Below are 24,496 nucleotides of genomic sequence, written 5' to 3' on the forward strand. Positions count from 1 at the left end.
ACGGAAACGCGCTGGAGATTTAATTCCGTAAATCAAAGTAATTGAAAACAGACCTGAAAAAAAAATAAATTAAATTACAATAATAAGACAGAAAATTAAATTCATTTGAAAGGAAGAGAAAAAAAATTTAAATTCAATTTCATAAAAGTTAAGACGAGCCAGCGTGCAGGAAAACCTGCAAGTGGCGAAGAACCGGACACCCCTGTGCTGTCCGAACGCTCCCCTCGAACCGCTCGCGAGGACCATCGAGGCCACTTCGGGCCAGAGTCTTACGGGAGGACTCTCGGCTCGGCGCACCTGCCCTGTCAGCCAGGTCACTACTTCCTCCGGACCAGCGAGGGAGGGGTGATTTAATTGAGCACCACAAGGGGCAGACCACTACAAACGAAATTTATCAAGTAATATATATTGTTTTCAATAAAAATTAATATCATTAATCAAAATCCTTTGTTTTCTTAAAACCATTTTAATAATTTATCGTTGGAAGACTATTTAATTTCTGAATTTAATTAATTATATATTTCAATTAATTGAATTTTTAAAATGAAATAATTTACTCTTGATGTTGGTCTTTTAAAATTTAACGTGATTTATATACATTTTTTATTATTTAAAAATCTAAAATTTATCATTTCCAATAAATTCTTGCTGAATAATCCACACCTGAATTTCATAAATTCAATTTTAATAGCAAAATATCCCAGGTTCAATCTAAAAGTTCCCTCGAGATTTGCAATTGACCATCTCTTTACTGAAATTCTCTCATGCAACCTTGAACTAATCTGAGCTGAAAGGATTTGCATATTAATCATGCACTTTGGAATTCGTGTATGATGGTTATATCTACAAGAGCAAACAGCCCGTAAATAAGACGGCTCTGCAATTCCTTCTCTGGTGCATGCACTAAATAAAACGCCGTTTCCCGACTTTCCCGACCCGCGCGCGTTTGATGTTTATTAATGAGTTGAAGCGCGCCCGTGTGTTTATGGAGCAAACTTGCCTTACTTGTTCGCCAACTCTCGAGTCCCGAGAGCAAAACAGATTAGCATCAGATGCACATCAGATTAGAGAGGCAAATCTGCACTACTTTTCGGGACTCCAATTAAAATCTCACAAATCCGCCTGAATTAAAATTAGCCTGCCCGGATTAAAAAAAAATATAATAAACGCAGTGGATCGTAAGAGAGAAAGAGAACGGAGCAAAGGGCAGCTTTGGCTTTCGACCGGTGAGGGCAGGGGGCTGCGAGTGCCGTCGGGGTGGAGGGCGAGTCAGCCAGCCGGAGCGGCATTGCAGTATGTTTGCGGCGTCGGCGGGCGCATTGATAAAAAATGAGGACCGGCACGAGACGTCTTCCAACTTGAAGGGAGGTGCGCGCAATCGTGGAAAAAAACTCTGTGCTTTAAATTTTCATTTCATTGAATTGCAGTAAATGTTTCTGTGGTTTATCATTGAAAGACTTATCTGCAGAATAAAGTTTGCTCCAAAAATCCTGATTTTATATTATTTATTTCAAGCGCAAAACAATAATCTTTGAGAAAATCAGCCAATAATTTCATTTCAATAAAAATGTATTTAATTTCTAATTTAGGTATTAATACCCAAAATTAATTTTTTGGCACTTTAGTTTCTTTATGGCCTTTATGGCTATGCAGAATATGAAATTTTGCGCTTAAATTAACTTTGAATAATCCTGTCGATTTTAAGAGGAAATAATTATTTTTTCAGCTATCAAATATACTTTTTATATAACTGAAAAACGCGGACATGCCATTTAATGAATATGTTTTTGTTGGTGTTGAGTTTTGTCACGTGAGAGGGTGTGTGGTGTAATATTTAGTGTATCATTTATACTTAGGTTGCAGATTGTAATTTCAGTACGCGTCAGGATATAAATTTGAGTTGCGTAAAAAAATTCATTTTAATCTTTCTGAAACTTGTGATAATCTGGAAATAATGAAAAGCTTGTAATCGATCATTTTAATTTTTTGCTTACAGTGTCAAAAAAATATTATGTTTTATCACAAATTGTTTTAGAACAATATGTTTATTAAATTATTCAATATTAAAATTTTTGCTAGATTTTATCCAAAAATACTAATGAAAACGATTTTGAAATTTATTTTACACCGCATTTTGAAAGTTGAAATAAATAATTGGTCAAAATAACAAATTATTTATTTTCTAATAAAATAGAGCCCATTTATTGAAATATGGCAATGAATGGACTGAAATATTGTATTATTTCGTACTGTTTTGAAAACCATGAAGAATTTTTCAATTGGAGATGGTTGGCGGACAAAGAGGACGCGCAGGAAAAGCTGTCTGCTTCAATTTCCTGCGGCAGAGCTGCACGGTGACTAGGTTTGAACTTCACGGCTGGCTCGTTTTGCGCCGCTCCGCCGCCGAATGTGTGCGTCTCATCGCGTGCCCGCGCTAATTCATTATTCTGGTTAAAAACTAAACTAAAAAAAATAAAATGCGTACGGGGCCCCCGCGGTTGCTCCGACGCCACTTCTACAAGCCTCTTGAGCGCACACGCCGCTATAACAACCCCTTCTTTCCTTCCTGCCTGGGAATTTTTTATATCCATATTCACGAGAGAGAGAGGCAGGGAACAAGTGGATTTTTTCGCGACGTGGGTGTCACTTGATCTTGCTTTTTTTCTTTCGCCAAAGTCATTTTAGTTAAATTGACTGCGACGAGAGTAGAAAAGCAGAAGGGCGACGGAAACCTCAGATGATGGAATGACGGGCTCCTATTAATTTCAATTAGAGCGAGCATTTCAAAGAAAGGACCAAGATGACGAGAAATGGGGATTCACAGTAGTTAGTCTTCACCGCGAACGCTATTTTAGGACTTCTTCTTTTGATCAAGACCAACTAATGCTGAGATTCTTTTTAGGTAAAAATTAATCAAAAGTTGATGAGAGAAAGCAAAAACTAATTAATTTTTTCGCTCATCTACAAATTCATAAATTTGTTCTTATGAATTTTTCTGCAATATTGTCCCAATTTAATAAAATACCCTTATTGTTTGTTGTATCAACCCAATCCCTGCGTTCATCTATTTGAAAGTGATTATTTCAGCGCGAAAAATGAGGTACCATTTTGAAATAGGGGAACGCGTTTCCATTTTTTTTCCTTCGTATGGAATAGGGAGCGTTTGTTTTTAATTATGATATGCCGGCAGACTGCAATCTGCGCTCAAGATCGACGCGCTCTGTGCGTTTTTCAAACGCTTCTCGAGTGCCTGCAAGGCTGGGTGGTTTCTGTGTATGAGTGGTGCGCCGATTAACAAGCGACTTTTGCACCGCACGCGCCCAGAGATGGGTCTTTTGATACCATACCCATTTTCACAAAATAAATTTTTTTTATAAATTGAAGCTGGGAAAAAACTTCATTTTAATGGACGATTTAACTTTTCTGCACACAATTCCATGCGATATTATTCTGATCCAATCGTTCGATTTATATTATAAAATATATTTGACGTTATTTTCAGCGACAAAGTTGGTATAAGAATGAAACAAAAATTTAAATAACCTCAATTTCTCAATCTTTTTAAATAACTTAAGTTACAACATTTCTGTATCGTTTTAAACATTTTGTAGATCGTAGAAACTTCTATTTTAATTTAGTTTTAAGTGTACAATTGAATATTGAAGAATTTTGATGAAATTTTCTTCAATAAATTTAACTTAAAGATTAATCAAATATATAAAGTAATACATTTAGCTCTAGGATGCCCGCCCCCGTTGCCAAAATGCACTAGCTTCGATACACCATTGATTTGAATTTCTAATTTTTAGTTAGAGCCATCACTAATAATTTCATAAATTGTCAATTGCCTCTTGAGGTTTGAGGTTTCAACCAAGATAAACGCACCGTTTGCAGTCGTGAATAATTTTCCAGTTGGATTTTGTCTTCATCTTTTTGTCATAACATAACAAAAAGTAGAGCGTCGCCCGCCGAATAAATAACTTTTGATTATTGCTCACCGAGCCATTTTAACGAGCAATAAATTATTGTGATTTGGAATGTAGCATGCTTGGCTGTCATTATCCGTTCGCTGCTTTTCAAATATGCGTCGGGTGGAAAAAGGAGGAATTTGCAAGGCAAATGCCGCGCGCAATTCAAGGGGCCGCGCGCGTCGATCCGCGCTGGGCGGAGCAGCTTCTCATTTCCCGATTCCAATTTACGACCGAAAAGCGTCCGCACGCCACCGACGAGTTCTCTCTCCAAAACGCTCCCTTTGCATAAAATGCATCGAAAATGTATTGAGATCGAGAGCAGAGAGCGATTGGCCCTTTTGAATATTGTTACCAGCAGAATTTGTAAATCAACACAAAATAACTTCAGGAAATTGTGTCAGAATAAGAAAGGCCAATATAGAGGAGAATATTTTTTTACGGATTGTTACCTTATCGGAGAATACGTTTTATATATTTTGCAATGAAAGGGGAAGCACAAAATTTTCTCCAGGTCATTCAAACAGTTTGTTATTAGTGAAAACGAAATCATATTCTTCAAATGGACATGATCATTTAATGGAAATAAGAAAAAATATTTTTTTTTGTAAATGCGAGAGTAAAATAATTCAAATTTAAAATATTTTTCTATCAAAAAATGTATAGGTGGAATCCTCCAGCATTTGTGTTTTACCATTTTTTCTGTAGAAGAATATTTTATCATCATTAGAATCTGGAGTAGTAAATATATTTTATGCTTAAATATTTTGCTAATTTCACTCAAAATTACTTGTTGTTGTTGTTGTTGTTTTTGAAAAGTGCTCCAAAAAACATCCTGGAACCAAGACGAAAATTGTAAAACCCATGGGCCGAATGCCGAATCATGAATAATTTAAATGATTATTTAAAAGATGTTAATTATCTTTAACTGTAAATAAATTGCTTTGTTATTTTAGTTTATTTCTTATAGCTGGTGAGACTAAATCAATTAAGATCAAGATCAAAAGTAATTTATAAGTAAAAAAATACAAATTTCGTCAAAATATTTTTATAAAATTCAGAATTTGTTTAAAAGTGTTTAAAATTATTACTTAAAATAAAATTTCCTGCAAAGTTTTTGCATTCAAGATGGCCAGATTTTTCTCGTTTAAATTAATCTGGGGTTTGTAGCTATGCAGAGTTGGGACGCGCCCTTAGCTGCAATAATGTCGCCTGGGAAATTGGTGCGCACGTGATTGTCCCAACGACTTTAATGGAAGGCCGTGGAAGAGAAACGTCCCGAGAGGCGGAAGGACACGCTGTTTTAATCATCCAGAGCATCACGGAGAGACGTAGAGAGCACGATAAATATTAATGATTGTGCTGCTCGTCGCGGTGGAAATAAAATATTGATGATTTTCGCGGCCGCGAGAGCAAACATCAGAGACACAAACTCGCGGGGTAAATACAGTTACCATGGAAACTCTATCCGCGACAGCAGAGAGTCAGTCGAGAATCAGGTGTTGGCGGTTTGTGTACCGCAACAACATCAAGGAAACGGGCTGACTTTAATTTGATCGGCACAGCCCTAGCAATTAGTGAAAGTGACACATTAATTCCGCCGCCTTGCCCGAAAGTTTGGAGAGTGAAATTAGTTAAACACATCATGGTACAACAATAGAAATAGAATCACTTGCCTGGAAGAATCAAATTAAATAGCACTGGTGAATAAACTAATGCAAAGTAATTCACAAGAAGTTAATTCTAATCATTCTAAAGCGTTTTTTTTTTTTTTTTTTTTTTTTTTTAATATTTTTCTATAAAATGTCAAGTACTTGATTTTGATTTATAAATTCCATTTTAATATAATTTATATAGTTCCTCTAAGAATTTTTATGAAAATTTACACAGATCAAGTAAAAATATCAATATCTAAAAATTGATGTTCGATATCAATACACTGACTTAAACTTGTGTTCAATATTATTTTGAAAATTGATTATTAAGAAAATATAACATAAGCCAATAAGCCACTGAACGAAAAAAAATCACATTATAGTTCCTATAAAAATCAGTCGTATTTAATGATTTTTTATTTTAGTGTAAAAACCTAATTATATCATGTCATGTTATAATAATGATTTTTTTAACCGGGTGTCAAACTCTCTAGAAATCGCGGTAAAAATTGGGTTAAATAGAGCAAGTCGAGCGAGTGCAGCGTAGAAAATTCCGTGAAAAATCCAAAAAACGTAGCTTTTGATGGAAATGAGTTTCCTTCCTGTCTGCGAGGGTCGTCGAACCTGAGTCGATCAAATCACCCGGCACGACCTCTTTTTGCTTATCGGCGCTTCTCTTGTGTTCTCCGATTGAGCAATCGTTCGACGACGATTTCGCCCCAACGCGCATTGTTTTCCTCCTGAAGTGTAGGGAAATCAGCACCTCGTCAGTTCCTGGCTTTTTACAAATGCATCGATTGCAGAAGCCTGCAATTCTTTATTATTGTCGCTCGTCAAGTTATTACAGCAAATTGCCGTCAAATTGCATCAAATCTGATAAACCTACAGAGGAAAATATTCTATTCAGAAACAGCAATGATTTGAAACTTAAATCATATTATATTTTATTCTTCTCTTTTCTCGGTCAATTCTTGGTCGTTTTATTGTTAAAATCAGATTTAATAGTTGAACTCTTACTTTTAGTAAGCTTTAATCCATAAAGATTAATGATTAGGATTAATTAATAAATAAGTTAAAAATAAATGCAGCTCCAATAATTGTCTGAATTTATTGTTGAATAATGTAATACCTCCTATTTAATGCAGCACATTTTTTCACAAGAAAAAGGGTTGAACCAAATTGACAATGGGCTTAAATTTGAATAGTATTTAAATAACGACTAATAAATAAATAAAAAATGCAATTAAAATATAAAACCTTGGGATTAAGCAGTAAAAAGAAACAGTAAACTTTGAAAATTTGCAACGTTGTGTAGTATTTTGAATAGCTCATGTTTCATAACAATTGTAAAATGTGCAATTCCAGCTTATTTAGTCATTTTTACTTTTTCTTTTATTCTTCCATGGATAAATAAAAAAGCTAAATTTGACGAGTAATGACGTCTTTAGGTATCGTGCTCGCTTTTTTTATTCAGTGCCCGTGTTTGGAGGTTGTTTCATGTCGACAAATTTGTAACAAAACAACACGGCTGCTAATCACGCCGGGCTGCTTGGATATATTTTTACAGTTAAGGAAATAAACGAAATCACGAAAGTAGCTGCATGTTGTGTTTTGGACACAATTTCTCGGAACAATCGGTGGACTATACGGAGCGGCGGCAGTGCGCATCAAACGTTCGGTTGACACGAACAAAAGCATGACCGTGCATTAGGCATGCAACGCCGAGTGAGTTGGTTGGTGGTGGGAATTGGTGGCAAAAAACTACGGAGAAGGAGAAGAACAGAGAGAAAAGCAAAAAGCGCTTGGTACTGTTAAGGAACGAACGTCTGCGGTATTGATTACATGAGCTGCATCTCTCCGGCCGGAGCAAAATATATAAAAAAAGGCGAGACACCTGCACTTGTAAGAATTTAAACAGCAATTTATATAACATTCCGCGTTGGCTTTTTTGCCCGCAGAGCAATTTGCTGCTCTTCTTGGTTGCCGGGTGCATTTTTACTTATTTATATAAACGAGAGAGATCTTACTTGCTGATATCGGTCATTGTGAGAGCAAGGCCGCCCAGGGAATGCATCACCATCTCATCCATCTTTGATTTCCCGGACACAAAAACGACTTTCCCCGAGGAACTGCAGCCTCTCCGAGTGAGACTGATTGATTTTCGAGTCATCAATTCAAGTCGACTTATTTGCCCCCCAAAGTTGACGTGCGAGGATTCATGCTACAAATTGGGGTTGCTAACTTCCAAGACACAAGACGACGGGAAAGGAAGAAGACTTAATTTAAATTAAGAGGAATAAGTTTAAAGTGCTAAAACGTCAAGATGTTATCAAGTGACTACTTCATTCAAGTAAAGGAATAAATTTAAAAAAAAATAATAATAATAATTGAAATTTAGCAAGTAAGACCTAATTTAAATTAAATCGTCTTCAATTACTCAATTTGTTGTAAAGGAAAGGATTTTAAATAACTCAAAAATTGACATTACAATGCCCTAGCTATTTAGATTTTTGAAAGCAGAGGAACTGAATAATCAACTAAAAATTGCTTAAATATAATTGAAATCTATTGAAAATGCACTGTAAAATAGACGGCAGGTGAAAACATTGGAGGAAGATTTTTCATAAAAAAGTTTTTAAAGATTAACTTAAATTCAAATTTGAATTAAACTTCCAAATTAACTTTTTCTACGGACGATGATCGATTTGCACCTATTCCTTTGTCACAAAGAATTGCAATTTTCCAATAACCAATTTTTTCCTTCTAAAAATTTAAATTACGAAAATGAATCACAAAAGAGTTATTCATGGTCAAAGATTATTGTTTAATATTGAATGCAGAACAAAGAGCTGCCCGTTGGTGCGGCGCTTTAACTCTTATTTTTCATTTTCATAAGTGCGGGCAATTTGTCGAATTGGCCGCCGCGCTTCTGACTCAGCGTACATTTAGTGTGTGTGCCGTGCATAAAGGTGAGGCTCTACGTGGCCTGGCCACTTTTTTACGGGCAAACAAGCCGGCTGGCTTCCGACGGAAATGATGGCGATGGTCATCAATCCGTCCGTCCGTGCGCCCTCTCTCTCCCTTCCGTCTCTCCTGCGGTTTTTCCGCGTTTATTTTTTTTATTTTTTTTTAATGGTAGCAGCACCGAGCTAGCGAGGAGGAACAATGTGCTGCCAGAGAGTTAGTGTGTCGATTGATAGCACCTGTATCATTATTGGCGGGCGCAGTTCGTTTACCCGCTGCAAGGATGCCTCGCTCGTTCGCTCGCTCGCGCCGAGAATAAATTATTACATGGTACCCGTCCGTTGTGTGATAAATACATATATACACACACACGGTAGTATTATTGCGCTTCCTTTGTTGGGCTCTGGTGCCGAGGAAGTTCATTACTTTATTGGAGGAGAGTTTCGCTCCGTGATTCCGGCTAATGAGAGGAAAAAGTGTTGGCAAGGAACTGTGCGGTTTTCACGCACTTGGACGCTCTGTTTGTTTTTGCACACAAACGACTGCAAAAATTCCTCAGTAGTTCAAAGCACTATTTTTTTTATACTCTATAGATCTAGTATTTATTTTCAATATTTATTAGAACTGATACACGACGCTACTGAAAGTAAATTAGCTCGTTTTTATGGCCATTACTATCAAATATTGATAAAATTGCCATCTAGCTTTCATATTTATTTATAAACAATTTAATAAAAATAAATAAATAAAATAAAAAGTACAAAAAATAACATTAAAAACCAATACAAATGATATTTTAAAATTTTGTCAAATTAAAAATTAATATCTTATATGCTCCTATAGCTTAACAAAAAAAAGGTATACTTTACTGCCCACTAGATCGATATGGATTTTTTGTCAAGTTTCCCACTGATTACAAGTTTTGAAGTACATTTGGCTGATATACAATTGAATTTTATCAATTTTGAGCATATGATATGAGGACAATTTCATAAGAAACAATGCCAATTTTCAATAAATTCGGCTTTCCAAATGAAATCAATTTTTCCTATATCTATTTATCTTATTTTTCCAAAACATCCAAAGATTTTTATAATTACTATAATTGTTTTTTTAAATATTATTTTTCTTAAAGCAATTTTTAAAAGCTCTAAAGGAAATTTAGCTCGTAGAGTATTCTGCTGACCAATCTATTATTATTTTTTTTTTTTACGTTTTGCATGTGAAAAGTTGAGCGCGGACGAATGAGTTTTGTGTGTGCATTTTACTGACCACGTCGGCAGCCGAACTGATAACGCATGATTACACCGTAAAAGCCCCTCGAAAATGATGAGTGGTCACTTTGTGTGAGGAAGAGAAAGAGCGATAACCAAAGTTTATTCTTCACGGCGCGTTGTTTTTTGATAAAGCCTGTGTGGCCCTGAGAGCCGCCGCCGGACAGCGAGTTTGGGCGTGAGGGTGCCAGCATGGGTTGTCTGATAACACATTCTGCGCGTGTGAATTTCCATTTCAAGAAAAAGGACGATAGTGAAGTTCCAGAATTTAACCGAAGCGATTAAAATAATGTCCCATACTATGGGGTTTTCAATATTCCATTAAAATTAGTTCGTTAATAATTATTTTATAAAAACCAAATAGAGAGATGTTCTTAATTTGAAAGTGTCTTCATTTTTTTTTTAAACTTTACTTGAGCTATTTCTAATGGCAATTATAAACTATTTTCTTGATTGAAGTGGAGTATGCAAAGATTTTAAGTTATTCTTTTGTTTAAATTGCAAAAACAACACACACAATATGAATGTTTTGTATTTCAATTTGTGCTAAATATAATTATCTAATCGTTTCAATTACTAACTGTGATAAAATAGTTTATGATTTTTCTTTTAGATTTTAGTGAATTTTATTTTTACATCATACTTTATTGCTGGAAATCAAGTAAAAAATACTAAATTTTGGCTCTTTTGGAAATTAACATTAATTTAATAAAGAACAACAGTTTTATATAAATTAACTATAAAAGGATGAAATGGGACTTTGCATTTCGCTTCTTTTGAGAGAGGCACTATATTATGAAATATATTTCTCACGGTCAAATTAATTAAAGGAACACCTGCGAAGAAATAAAAGTCATCTTGATTCGCAATCGAATAATGTATAACGTTCGGAACAATTCAGGTGCTAATCCCTCAGCTCACAACCGATTTCAACACGGCTGAGCCGCCAGCTGATGTGGAGCTAGCGGAGTGTCAGGTGGCAGATCGGTTGTCTCTCTTTTCACTCTATTCCCCGGCCTGCCTGCCTGCCAGCCTGGCTCATTCCACTTCCGTTTTTGCCCGGCCGGCGCGCACCTTGAGAAAGAAATAAAATAATGCCGGGTGGGTCACCTGTCCGCCCGATGCCGTCTGTCTCCCTTCGCGCCATGGGGCCGAAAAAATAAACGCGTTCGCCAAAAATATCAACCGTTTCTCTGGAAAGGGAGGCTTTATCTCAAAAAGATCAATATGAACTTTGTATCTGCAATTTTTGCCGGACAGAGTGGGACAGAGCAGGCCGGCATTTTGTGATTACAAAAAGTTGCATAATTGCTATAATTACGTGAGTTGTGAAAGTAAAAAATAAAAAATGTGATATGGACATGGAGGTACCAGGAAATTCTAATTGTTGGTTTGATTACCAGGACACCCGGCGAAAAAAATTATAATAATAATAATAAAAGCAATTATATAAAAAGTCTGCTTATTGTTTTTCAAACCAAATGTGAATGAATAACTTTCAAAAATACTTTTCCGAATAAGTGAAAAGAATGATGCTCATTTATTCTACTCTGATCTGATCAATAAAGAGCACAAGCTGATAAGATTGCGTCTGATATTTAGCGCCGGAACCATACATTGACACAAATCAAATCTTTTTTTTATACATTCAAAAATAATTTTTTTTAAATTTATTTAATAAAAAATGAATAAGATAAGAGCAAGAAATAATGCGTTTTCCAAAACCGCATTTGAACCCTTGAAATTTGATTACAAAATGATTTAATTTTCCCTAAAATAGAAATCATTATTCATTATGGTGTGGAACTACAATTTAAAAACAACACATGTCCAAACTTATGGTATTGTTTCAATTATAAGTGAATAAATTAATTGCTAATTACGTTATTACATGTTTGAAATTTGCCATTAAAGTTAAATTGTCGTGAAAGATTAAGTAATTTGAAATTTATTTCAAATGTGAAATATGAAATTTAAACTTTTTTTGAAATATTTGATCGTTTTAGGCAATTAACTAACTATACAATCTTTGAATATCAGAAGCTTTTGATAAACAAAATAAAACGAAATATTTCATGGTATTCCAGGCAGTACTCGTTTTCTGTAATGTCTAGATTAAAAACAGCTTTTGACTTTCAGACTCGCCATAATTGCAAGTTTGATTAAGATCTAGCAAAGTGAATTAATTAAGATATCGATCAGTCAGCAATATAAAAAGCCTCTCTTGAGCTAATAGAAGTTTGCTGTACAGAAATACGCTGGTTGTAAAGTAAAGTATAAAAAAATAGACACCTGATCGGTCGGTGCTGGCGGGCACGACTCTTGCTCGAGAGCGGAAGCCTCGCGTCCTCGATCTCCCAACCCTATCCTCACCTAGTGGTATCGAATGCACCACGTGGTATTACCGCAGTGCTTCGCATTTATTTCCATAGAGCAGTATTTTATTTTGTTCCCACCGTCCTTTGCCACGGACGGCGACTCTGGAAATTGGAGAGACCGACAACGACGACGTCCCATTAAAACTCGCGCGCTTCTTTTTTTTATCCGCGAGCGGCCGCGGCGTGATCTTGCGCGCCGTTTTAATTATCTTCATCCACGCCCTTCGGCCCGAGCACGCGAGGGTGCAGTAAGGGCTTTCATGTTGTTGATGATGATGACGGCGCGCAGGCCTTTAATTTGATGAGCGGGGGCGCGCGATCTGCTCCCTTTGAGCCGCACCACGTTTTTGTCGACCAAGAAAAGGAGAAAACTGCAAAACTCGCAGCTGGAAAATTCAAATGAGAAAAGTTTTTGACTTTTCCACGGCTCAACCCTATTGACAAAAAGAGTTGTGATTTAAGGATGTAAAAAATAAATAATTGGGAATTTTGAGACCCTTATTAGCTCAATCTTAATTCTTAATTAGCATAAAAAATCTTGAATATTATTTGGAAGCATTTTTAGTTTCCTGAATTTTGTGGTCACCGATTTTAGAAATTGCTCTGCGATATTAAAAATTTAGAATAGTTGTAAATTCTTAATTAAATTTAAAAGAGATTTAAAAAAAAAAAATTATTGTTACAATTAAACACCTGAAGATTTTTTACTTTTACTCAGTGGAAAATTGAAACCAGTGAGCTTGTGGTTAGTTGCTTCAGCTTTCAAGGTCAAATACAAAGGTCGTTGAATCTAACTGGCTCTATGTTTTTGATATGACTCTATATAGTTCAAGAAAAAAAATCTTCCTTTGATATCTATTTGACAATGAGTAAAATAAATAAGTATGATTGCAAATGCTTAGGACAATAGAAAATAATTTAAGGCCCAGTGCTAATGAATTTAAAATCTTAGAAAAAAATAAGAAGAAAAAGCATCCTTTTTTTACTTCAATTAACAGTCGGAGAACTTTTGGAATCTATGCGAGTTCTAGACTTTGTTTATCATAAGAACAACATTAAGATGAAATTACTTTTTATCTCCTTGGATTTTATTTTATCCATTTTTCCGTTTTGCTCGACGGTATATGCATCCATTTCTGATTAAAAAAAAAAAAAAAAAAAACTAGCCAGGCAATAAAATTTTCAAAATCTTTTTCTGAACTAGATTTTCTTTGTTGAAGAGCCCTTTTTTACCCTCATATCATTTTTCTTACTGGTCATTTTTCATACTTTACGGTCCCTTTTTTCCTTGCAACTCCATTAATCTGCGGCGCAAACATCTAATCTCGAAACGGCGTCCTTAATTATTCGCGCAGGCTGAAATCCCGTCGCTTGCCTTGTTTTGCGTGTCCATGCAAAAGGACGCTGCTTTGCAGTGGCTGCGTCATGTAACAGAATTTACACACGTCTCTGCGATAACAAACACAGAGACTACTGTAACGAGATTTGGGTAACGAGCCGAGCTCATTTACACAAGCCTTCTACGCCGATGCACTTTGCGCAAAATCGCGCCCCGATCTCTCTCTTTCTCTGCCTCGCTCGCTCGCTCCCTTCATTTGATCCAATTTGTTATCTGCGCTGCATTCGCTGATGTTGCGAAAGGCAGCTCTCGCTACTTCTTTTGCTTTAATTACTCGGCTTCTTCTTCATAAAACGAACCAAGAGCAGCAGCTTCCACCTTTCTTAACACTCGACGACGAGCTGCCGCTATTCAAATTCCTTTTGTTGGCTCTGGAGTGGCTCATTAAAAGCTGCAAGTTGGTCTCGCGTACGTGCGCGCATGATTTACAACACACGACATTTCCTCCAGAAATCGAGCGAATTTTATTAATCTTATTCAACTGAAAACACTCTTATAAAGCAGTGTAAAGTCGTATTATGACGTGTACTGAAATTTATTTCATGAGCAGCCAAAACTGAATATAATTTTGATGGAAACTTGATATCATCATTTGGAGCAGCATTTTTTTTTTTTTACTATCTTCGGAACCATTTTTTACTTTAGGAATATTTTATAAGGGAAAAATTATTTGAGAATTCACATCTATATTTGAGTAAATTAAATCCTTATTTACATAACATATTTTGTGAGTTTTCATCACCTACTATGAAATATAAAATTCCGCTGAAAATCACTTCTAATTTTCATGAAAAATTTTTATATGAAAAGTCATCTCATAGAATTTACTACTTTAAATATGGCAACGAAAAATTCACCTATTTTTTCATAATATTGAATAGAATCAGAGTGGTAAACAAAATTTTTTTAGACAAAATTAGTTGGAGGAAAAAAATACAAAAAAAATGCAATTTTTAAGCACCAGTCTCACCGGTGCAATTTTAAATTTTGGCCCAAATTTATATTTTCTAGTATGATATTTATATAATTTGGAAAGTTCCAACAGAGAGACGAAAGCCGCGTGTGTCGACTCTCGTTTTTGCCCAGGTGCATATCAGCTGAGCTCCCCGGAGAAGGAACCAGCAGCAGGTACCTCGTTACAAGCGGGGCCTTCGTACGTTGTTCGTTTGTTCGGTGCACTGCGAGAGAGAACGCGTAAAAGTTTTAATGCGCGTGATTTGGCGTTTGTTTCTCTCCCCGGAGAGGATTGCCGGCTCTGCTTTATGTAGGCAGGCAATATACCAGCACATTATATTATGTGGTGCACCTCCGCAGCTCTCACTCAAATCCGCTTTTTGACTCTCTGCTCGCGTTGAATTAATATGGAGCCTGGCGCGTGACATTCAAAATTTACGAGACGCGCCTTCGTCAAACATTGATGCCGTTTTTCCTCTCGTTGCTTTTTGCCAATTTGACTCGTAATGGTTCCTCATTACGGCAAAGCGATTTCCCTTCTATGAGTCCCTTAGTGGTTAGCAGTGTTGGCCGTAAAATGGACATTGTCAAACTCGATGAAAGTAAAATGTTAATGATTAATATGAGAAACATATAATTGCAAATTTTTTTCCGTTTCATAGAAATAAGCATATATTTCTATTTGATTTTGATAATATTGTTTAAGGCAAAATTCCGTGAAATTGAATTTTTCATAGTTTATAAGAAATTTTGTATGATTCAATAGGCATTAAAATTGATCATTTTGTAATTTCACTTTACTTCAAGCGATTTTTCTAAAATTTTCATTGGTCTCAATTAAACAACTGTTCTGATTTTTACTAATCTCCAGAAAACTTCCACAGTTTAACACTATTTGTAGAAACTTATTGTGCTTTTATCAAACAAAAATATCATAAAATTTTATATTTAATATGAAGTTGAACAGTAAGAAAAAAAATCAATAGAGACTTGTCATGTGAATCCATTTGGAACGGTTCCATTATATCAAATTTGATCTTTCGTCCGGACTCGAATCGAGCTGACTTTGGGAAAATCAATTTCCAGAGTGATTTGCAGCCAGCCAAGGCAAATTAGCGTCACACACTGCGGTCGCGACTCGACAGGCATATATTTGGTCCGCGTCCAAAACACGCGACCTTTGCGTCCAAAATGTCACGGCAGCTGGGCAAGGCGAGAAATCGAAGGAAAGAGAAATATTGGACGCAAAAATCTGTCAAACGCGATTTCGAGCCAAAGAGAGCAGACAGAATCGTCTCGCGTGTTACAAAGATCGGTTCAGCGAACATTTGGCGCATCATGTGCAGTGGCAGTTTTATGTAAGCAGTCGCTGAACCGAAATTTCTGCCGAGAGCAAACAGATTCATCCAAAGTCGCTTTTCGGCACGAACCATAGATTAACGCAAGGGCTACGCTTTTTGATATGGCATTAAATTAAGCAAGAGATGTACCGAGTCCTATATTTATGTGTTGATAAGTTTTCAGAGTAGAAATATCTAATAATTGTAAGTTCAGTTTGACGTCACAGAAATAAAAGAGAGGATTTAAGAAGATTATATTGGGAGAAAGCAAAGCAAACGTCAGTGTTACTTTTTATACAAACGGCTCACAAATCCGCGAATACGCAATGTCTGCTTTACGAAAAAAAGAAAGAAAACACGGCAAAGAGGTTTTTTTAGAGCCGTTTGCAAATATAAAATGAAATCTGTTTGTGTGGGAAATCGACTAGCTCTTTAAAGGAAAGGGACTTTGTGGATGAATTTAGGAAATTGCTTTTGATTATAATTAATAATTCATAAACTTTCAAAATTTTCTGAGAATATTTTTAATTTGTCTCATTATACTTGATAAATTCTGTTTTTTAATTTTTTTTTTCAAATTTGAGTTTTCAGTGAAAAAATTCGGATTAAAAATTTTGGTTTTTTCCATTTATTTGGATGAGTTCATGTTGCCCTAATTTCGAACCCAATGAAAATTCTCTTGAAACTAAAGATGAAGAATAAATATGTGACATTTGGCGCACAGCCAAATAATCCGACAATATCAATTTTCAAAACAATTCCATTCATTGGTCTTTTTGTCACAAACAATTTAGATAGATTTCATCATTATTGTTGTTGTTTATGTGTCCAATAATCATCACATTGTATAAATTCAAATTTTGAAAGCAATTTGATTAAGAAAATTTGTTGATCTGAGATAGTAAATTATAAATTAAATTAATCATAAAGCGAATACATCATTTGCCAAATATTTAATCTAACAAATATTTTAACTTATAAAAACTAGGAAAATATATTTCACAATAAATAGCAAAATAGATAATATGAAGGTTTTAACGTTATTTTTTATTCAATTGATGAAGATATTATGTATTAAAATGAAAAATATTACAAAAAAATAATTTTTAAAAATTGAAATAATATATTCGAAAAAATTATATTAAAAATAAATGTTTCAGATGCTTAAAATATTATGTAATAAAAATGTAATTAATACATTTATAATAATTTAAATGTATAAAAAATTACGATTTTCAATATTAACTTACTGAATGGCTCAACACATTTTGTACAAAATTAATGATCTTTTGAATCAAATAACAAAACATACCTTATATTGAAAGTGTGCTTCTAAAATTTTGAGAGCTGAAATCTGCCCTTCCTATGGTAGTGGATACATTTTCTATATAATTAGCATCTAAAATTAAAGCCAACTTAATTGAGACTGTTTTGAACTCATCCACTTTTATATGTTAACTTTATTTTACTAACAATCGGACAAATAAACAACAATATACTTTTTTAACCACTTCGGATCTATATAACGTCTGTTACAAAAAATGTAAATTATAGCCTCTACCCTACGAATGAAAATAAATAAGAGAATCTCCAGTTCGAACGGTTGAAAACAGGAAAGGGCAAGTAATAAGGGCTAAATATGGAGCTTATAATAAAAATAAGGACTGACCTCCTCCTCAGCCTGCGTCGTGTTGACGGAGTCCATGCTCTGGGAGAGCGCGTTGGTGGCGTTGGCGACGGGCGCGTCCATGGCTGCGTGGGGCGAGGGCGTCGAGCTGGAGTCGTCGAGGCCGTCCGACGCGTACGAGGCGAGGCGCTGCTTCTTGGACACGGCGTCCGGCGACGGCGCCAACTGGTGCTGGTGCAACAGACCGCTCTTGTCCGAGGACACTATGGTGGCCGCCGTCGTGAAAAAGGTGCTGGCCGACGCCGGGGGGCTGCTGAAGATGCTGCTGCGCTTGAGTGCGGTGCCACCAGCCGCGGGGTTGCTCGCACCGCTCGACGTGAAACTCTGAATCGCAGGTGCTGGGGGCAGAAAAGGCGGTTCTAGTGATGAGGCCAGGACGATCAATTTTCAAGGCTCATGTGCGAAACAAACAACTGCGTCTTCCTCTGGCTTGCTTGCGCTCAACAGTGTCCGCTGTGCACCCGTGTGGCACGCAGACGACCAGCGAGCGGCAGATTCAGATTCTCTTCGGTGCAAAACCGTGTGGACAGTTTCACTCACTGCTTCGATTTGCTGTGCGGCTAAAACAGAAGAAAAGCCAAATACATTATTCCAATGATCGATGCATTTCAGTTTGTTCAAAAATTTTGATTGATTAATTAATAAATATATTTTCAAAGTTCTTAATGTGAAAAAGGCTTGGAAATAAGATTAGTAAGTGAAAAAATATGGAGATAATTTTTTACATCAAAATTTATTGATTAAGACTTACTTAGTGGGAAATAATTATCAAGAAACGGAAATAGTTATATGATAATTCTAAAAATATATGATTGTAGGTAAAATTTTATTACAATTTGGGTGTTCAAGGGAAAAATTATCAACATGCGGCCAAAAGGGGTGAAAAATAATATTATCATAGGTTCTAAGATCACAATTTTAACTAATATTGAGGCATAATTATACAGGCTTAAAGCTGGATAATTCAATTTCTTTTATTACATTTCATTGTATCTGAATGGAGAATAAATTCATATATAAATAAATAAAATGATATAATTAATATAGGGGACCGCCTATTTTTCCCATTCCTAATGTAAAAAGAAAAAAAAACGAATTAATTCATAGTTAAACAGTTTAAATGTTTTACTTCATTTGAAATCAATAAATATTACTAAATTATTGTGGAAAACACCAGTTTTGGCCACGTGAGAATCAATTTCAATCAACGTCAAAAATTAATGGAGCTGCCAAATGCATCTCATTCCGTACTTGATGAATAATTGAAAATCAGCCCGGCCACAAAATTTGGGCACTTGTTTTTTGCCTCGACGGCTTGTTAGCGGTGTACAGAAAACTGCTGGCGTGCAAACATAACTACTAAACTTCTTCTCTCTCAACTCGCTCTTCGGAACCAAATGAAAATTACGTTTGCTGCATAATTAATTAGCCCGTGCGGAGGCCGCGTGTGTATGTGTGCGCGTCGCTAGGAAACAAACTTTTGAGGAGGCATCTCCATTAAAAAGTCGCGAAACATTAACTTCAGCGAGGCAAAAGGGAGTTTAGCGCTTTTCATCACCGAAGAATAATTAAAAAGTTTGCGAGCCCAGAGAGTAGAAGGCGACTCATGGCTGTCGGAGGGAGGAATTGTTTGGGCGAGAGAGTGAAGTGACTCGAAGAAAGTGCGAGTGAAGAGGGAAAATATGCCACAGAACAAGAAAGGAAAAGACAGACCAGAGTCTACTCTAAGTTTAATGACTGGGAACTATAACTTATTAAACCTCATTATCAAACTTTACAGTTGCAAAATGAAGTTTATTAAACTGGAAAAAAACTCCTTTTAATTTTGTTTAAAATTTATCTTGAAATTCATTATAAAAGAAGATTTTATATAGAGAATTATACCATTATGATTCCAAATATGATATTAACAAACAAATTTTTGCTCTCACACGAAAAAATAATCAAGAAAGCAAGGAATTCTTCTTTTCTCCAAAAAAATATATTTTTTATTGATGTGAATATTTTTAATTTACAATCCAATTTCAATTTTCTACCAAGAGTTTTTTCAATTTAGTATTTAATCATTATGATGTTTTAAACTGCTGAAATTTATTTGCTTAATTATTATTATAATATGAATGAATTGATTAATGTGATTGGTGTGCAAGTTGAACGGATTCTTAGAAATATCTGTGTATGATTATTATTCCCAGATTGGGACTTAAAAAGAAATTAAAATAAAAAATTAACAAAATTAGTAATAATAATTTCAAAGAAGATAACATGATACATCTTGTTGAAATATCGATATTTTAATAAAAAAAGATCAAATTAAATAAAGTATTCAAATGAAGTTATTAAATAAATAAAGAGTTTCAGAAATATGTTTATGGAAAGTTTTTAAATGATACTTTTTCGACAATTTTGCTACAATAATAATAATAATAAAAAAAATATGTTTTTAGTTGAAGCTATTTCATTGAACTAGAGAATTGTAGCACGAAATGGCTCAACTGGCTGTACAGTTCACGGCCTAGCCGCAAAATTCGTTTAAATCAAACCGAATGCTCGGAACCACAAAGTGTGCTTTGGATAGATGAGAGAGCAGAGACGCTTTTTACAATCAGAGACAGACAGAGAGAGGAGGAAGCGGGCGGCGTGTAATTCCTCATCAAGCCACGGGACGCTTGATGGCTTGTGTGTGTGTTTTGCGCTACTCTTCTTCATGCACCGAGTCGGCCCTTAAATATTTGATACACACACGGGCATAAAGCACCGGTACGGCAGGTGCATGGTGTGGCGGTGTTCGCCGGCCCGGTTGCCTAGCAACCGGGGGTGGCTCGGGCTGGCCTGTTTGGCGCACGGCCAAGCCGCCCCTGTACACAGTATCTCGGGGGAAGCAGGGCGGACGAACACAAAACTCTACTCTTCGCTTCTGTCACCAGCCAGCCGGCCCAATTCTTTTGAATTATTCGCGTGTGTGCCGCAAGACGTATAAACGCGCGAGACAGAAAAAAATTCGCACACGACTAAAAAAAATAATGCACTCGCGCAAAAAAAAACACGCCTCCTCCGGGGGTGAAACTCGAGTCCTCGTAAAATATTTATGGAAAACAGACGCGCACCTTAAGAGAAAGAGAGAGAAAAAAGGGAGGGAGAGGCCATATTCATATTTTTCACGAGTCCTCCATTATGTCCCGGAAAATAAATTGAATTTTAAGAAGTGCGTAAGTGCAGCCCAAATTTGCATTTACTTTCCTATTTATTTTTACGACACGGGGAAAATTGCGAATGAATTTTTTTTCACTTTCGGGGAAGTGGAATTTTTTAATTTTAGCGAATTTTACTAGCCTGATTTACGCCTGGTTGTGAGTGATTCAAAGTAAATTTATTTCTTTTTTTAAGTGATATTTCATGTTTTAAAATAGAAGGCAGAGAAAAATAAATCAAAATTTATTATTTAAAATTTATAAAATTAGAAAAAAATTTATGAGGATTTTCCTAGATAATCATCCCAAGTTGACGGAATAAAATTTTAGGATAGCTCGACAAAATTTTCATTCAAAACTTTTTGATATAAAAAAAATTACAGAGGCACCTTAAGCCTTTTTGTTCGCAAATAGGGGTGGTTGATTAATTAATTTTTTTTTGCAGTTCCACTGCTGCGGCTGCCGGAGGATGTGGAGGATGTGGCTGGCAAGGGATATATAATAAAAGTGTGCGGTGTGAGAACGGCAGCCCAATTGACGGCCGGAGCAGAACGAAATCGATATATCATGTTTCGGGTGCACAATGCTCGGGCGACGGCACCACCGCTGCTTTGATCCACTTCATTTTGGTGCCAAAGTGGTGAACAAACACCTGCCTGCACACACACGCACGCACGTCGCCTTTTTACGCACGCTCGAATTGCACTACCCCTTTTGTAACGCGGCACCCCCTGCAAATTCGCGCAGGAGCTTTCAGCGAAATTGAGTTCTAATAATATACGTGTGTCCCTCGGCGACTGCGTAAATTGAAAAAATTCGCCTGGTAATGCGCGTGGATTTGTGCTACCTTAATTTAATTTTGATGGTGATTGATTGTAATCAAAATTCTTTTTTGTCAAAGTGGGAAAGGTTCAACTTTTGTGGAAAGCAAAATTCAAAGGGAGTATAGTACATGAAAGTTTGGCTTGAAAAAAAATGAATAGCTTCCAGAAGATTTTGTAATCAATTGTTGGTAGATAATATCAATTTTTTTATTTTATTTTTAAGGAAAATATAATAATTAAAAAAATTCATGATCCATTTAAAAATGATTAATTTGTGTTATATTCAATAAGGAATAATTAAAAAAAAGTGAATGAAATAACGAATACCAGAATGGCACCTGCCTCTGCACCTTTTTGCATCAAGAGTATACTTTGCTTTTCGCAAATTGATAGTGTGTGGGGAAATATAACCGGACTCCGGAGTCCCATAATAAGTATGTCCTAATGCATAACTAGCTCGAACGGAATTCCCCCTAATGGGGGTCCCACTCCAAATGATGATTTATAAACTTCGGCACGCAAGAGAGAGTGCAGCCCGACAACCCCTAAAAACCGATCATCTTTGTCCCCCCTTATATCCAACTTTGAGAAGAACACATTAAATCTGCGACGTGATTTCATATGCATGCGTATACATGTTTTTCCATCATCTGCGGGCCTGCAACTTTTGCCCTCACTCAAACAAAAAGCGACCGAGCTCGCTAATTCAATTTGCGAGTGTCCCTCGAGGGCTTCGGCCCGAAATCTGCCTCTGAAAGTTGGAAACTTCTTCTCTTGGCCAAAGTTATATCGGTGTGTATGTGTGTGCGTTTGCAATAAAAATTAGCTTGGGATGGAGAATATGGTTTTAACAATTTAGCCGGAAAATAATTTGAATGTATTATTATCATAATTATATAATTTATAAACTTAAATGACGAAGTTTTGGAATGAATTTTTTGATGAAAAATTATTCTCCTGATGGCACCCATATTGAAAAATTTGTGCAAGTTTTCACATAAAATAGCCTATTTAAACATTTTAGCCAAAAACGTCGTTAAATATTAAATTTTTATGTACAAAATAATCGGCTATTCCACCAAAAACCACCTATTTTTTCCCCCAAAGCCTATTAAATAAATAATAAACTATTTATTAATTGGAGTGTTTTGTTGATTCAATCGCAAGATAAATAGAAATTGCGGTGATTTAGTTCCACAGACATGTTCCGTGCGGTGTTCGCGCGGTTGCCGGCCCTAAACCGATGACACCAGGCAGATGGTCGCACCAATTATGAGCTTCTGCCCGATCAATTAAATCCATTCAGCGAGCTATGATTGGAATTATCGCGGTCGTAACCGGCCGCTGGGAAAGAGATCAGATGTGCGCAGCCAAGCCGGAAGTAAAAAATGCGGAATATCAATTCGGATATGAAAAAGAGCTCAAGTTCAAAAGGAATTTTTTATTTTTTTATTCTCTGCTGAAACGATCAGACAAATTAATTGGATTGCCGTCTGACAAATTGATTGGCCACTTCACAGAGTTTGAAAGAACATTTTTTTAAATAGTAAAAAAGGCGAACTGTGAGGTGGGAGTTAAATTTGATTAAAAAGCCAAGGTATGTGAAATTCATCAGTGGAATTGATTCAGTTGAGAAAATTAGGTTTCTCATAACAATATTGATTGACTAAAAGAGGGGAGTTAGCATGAACATACGAAATATAGAGATGCAAACCGTGGCCGTGACTGGTTAAAAGCCTTTTTCAATTAAAATTTTCAATTAAATCAAAAGTCCGTATTTTTACTTAAATTCTAATTCAATTTTAACTAATTCATCAAGAATGTGGCGAGCAAAGTCAATTAATGAATATTTATTAAAACTCTTTAAAGATAATTAATTTTGTTATTTTGTAATTCCTGATTTAGAATGAAATTTTTTCCATAGTTTGTTTCATCATGCAAAAATTCAGTTCAGGCAGTTTCATAAAATATTAATAAAAAAATTAAACACTTGCTCTTTCAGCTTTCATTTTATAATTTTTTTAATAAATCAATACAATGCAAAGAGCAACGGAAAAAACGGATTATCATCGTTGAGGTTCGTTTGTATTGAAAACACATCGCTTTGCAGACACGGATTGCTCTTTTCATGGCAAAAAAAAATCAAAAATGTAAATTTTCAATTAAATTACCTCAAAACAATAGAAGTTTTTTATCTCACTTAATTTGAATTTAATTAAATTTAGAGCGAGTGATTGAACTCTAAAAAAATGGCATAATATTCTTTTAAAAATCCAATTAAGTATTCACAATTTTAAATATCTCCTTAACAGTCAACCCGTTAACCTGTACCAGATAAAAAACCCTTTCATGAGTTTCTAAGGAAATTGAATATCTAAGACGAGCAAATCATTTTTTTAAATCAGAACAATTAAATTAAATTAAATTAAATTTTCGCGATAGGGCGTTTTCCGCAATTAAATCAACTAGGTTTAGCCTCTAGGCGTGTGGGTCGAGCGTGACCCTTGGCGTGAGAGCGTGACCCCGGTGAAGTTGGGTGGTGGTTTCGTGTGTGGGGGTGGCGAATTTCTCTCACCTGGCCCTGAGCGAGAGAGCAGCGTGGGTGGTGGCGAGGGGCCGCGAGCGCTCGTCGGGTCACTCGGGCGCCGCTGGCCGCATAGTGTGTCCGGTCGGTGCCTAAGAAGTCACAGCAGCAGCAGCAGCCAACACTCGCACTCTCTCGGACAGCAGCGACAGATGTTGAATCCGCAACCGCCTTTGCCCGAGTGCAAATCTCGCAGATCGAAAGCGGGCGCGCGAGCGGCGCCTGCGTGCCCCGCCGATCGAACCCCGCACAACCCTCGAGGGTTGCATGGCCGCCCC

General features: G+C 36.1%; 1 protein-coding gene across 8 annotated transcripts in view; it reads right to left on the reverse strand.

Annotated features, from left to right (window-relative positions):
* Positions 1-24,496, reverse strand: part of LOC132200347 (protein couch potato) — a 73,039-nt gene that overhangs the window by 45,319 nt on the left and 3,224 nt on the right. For 7 of the 8 annotated variants that reach the window (XM_059625769.1, XM_059625753.1, XM_059625789.1 and 4 more), the window contains exon 2: positions 17,602-18,179. In XM_059625769.1, coding sequence (XP_059481752.1) covers positions 17,602-17,682 — 81 coding nt within the window. In that variant the 5' untranslated portion in view covers positions 17,683-18,179. Of the gene's footprint in view, positions 1-17,601; positions 18,180-24,209; positions 24,387-24,496 lie in introns of those variants that run through there. The other variant, XM_059625761.1, reaches the window with a different exon arrangement.

The sequence above is a fragment of the Neocloeon triangulifer genome, unplaced genomic scaffold, assembly GCF_031216515.1.
Source record: "Neocloeon triangulifer isolate White Clay Creek 2 clone unplaced genomic scaffold, ASM3121651v1 ptg000001l, whole genome shotgun sequence".
NCBI lineage: Eukaryota > Metazoa > Arthropoda > Insecta > Ephemeroptera > Baetidae > Neocloeon > Neocloeon triangulifer.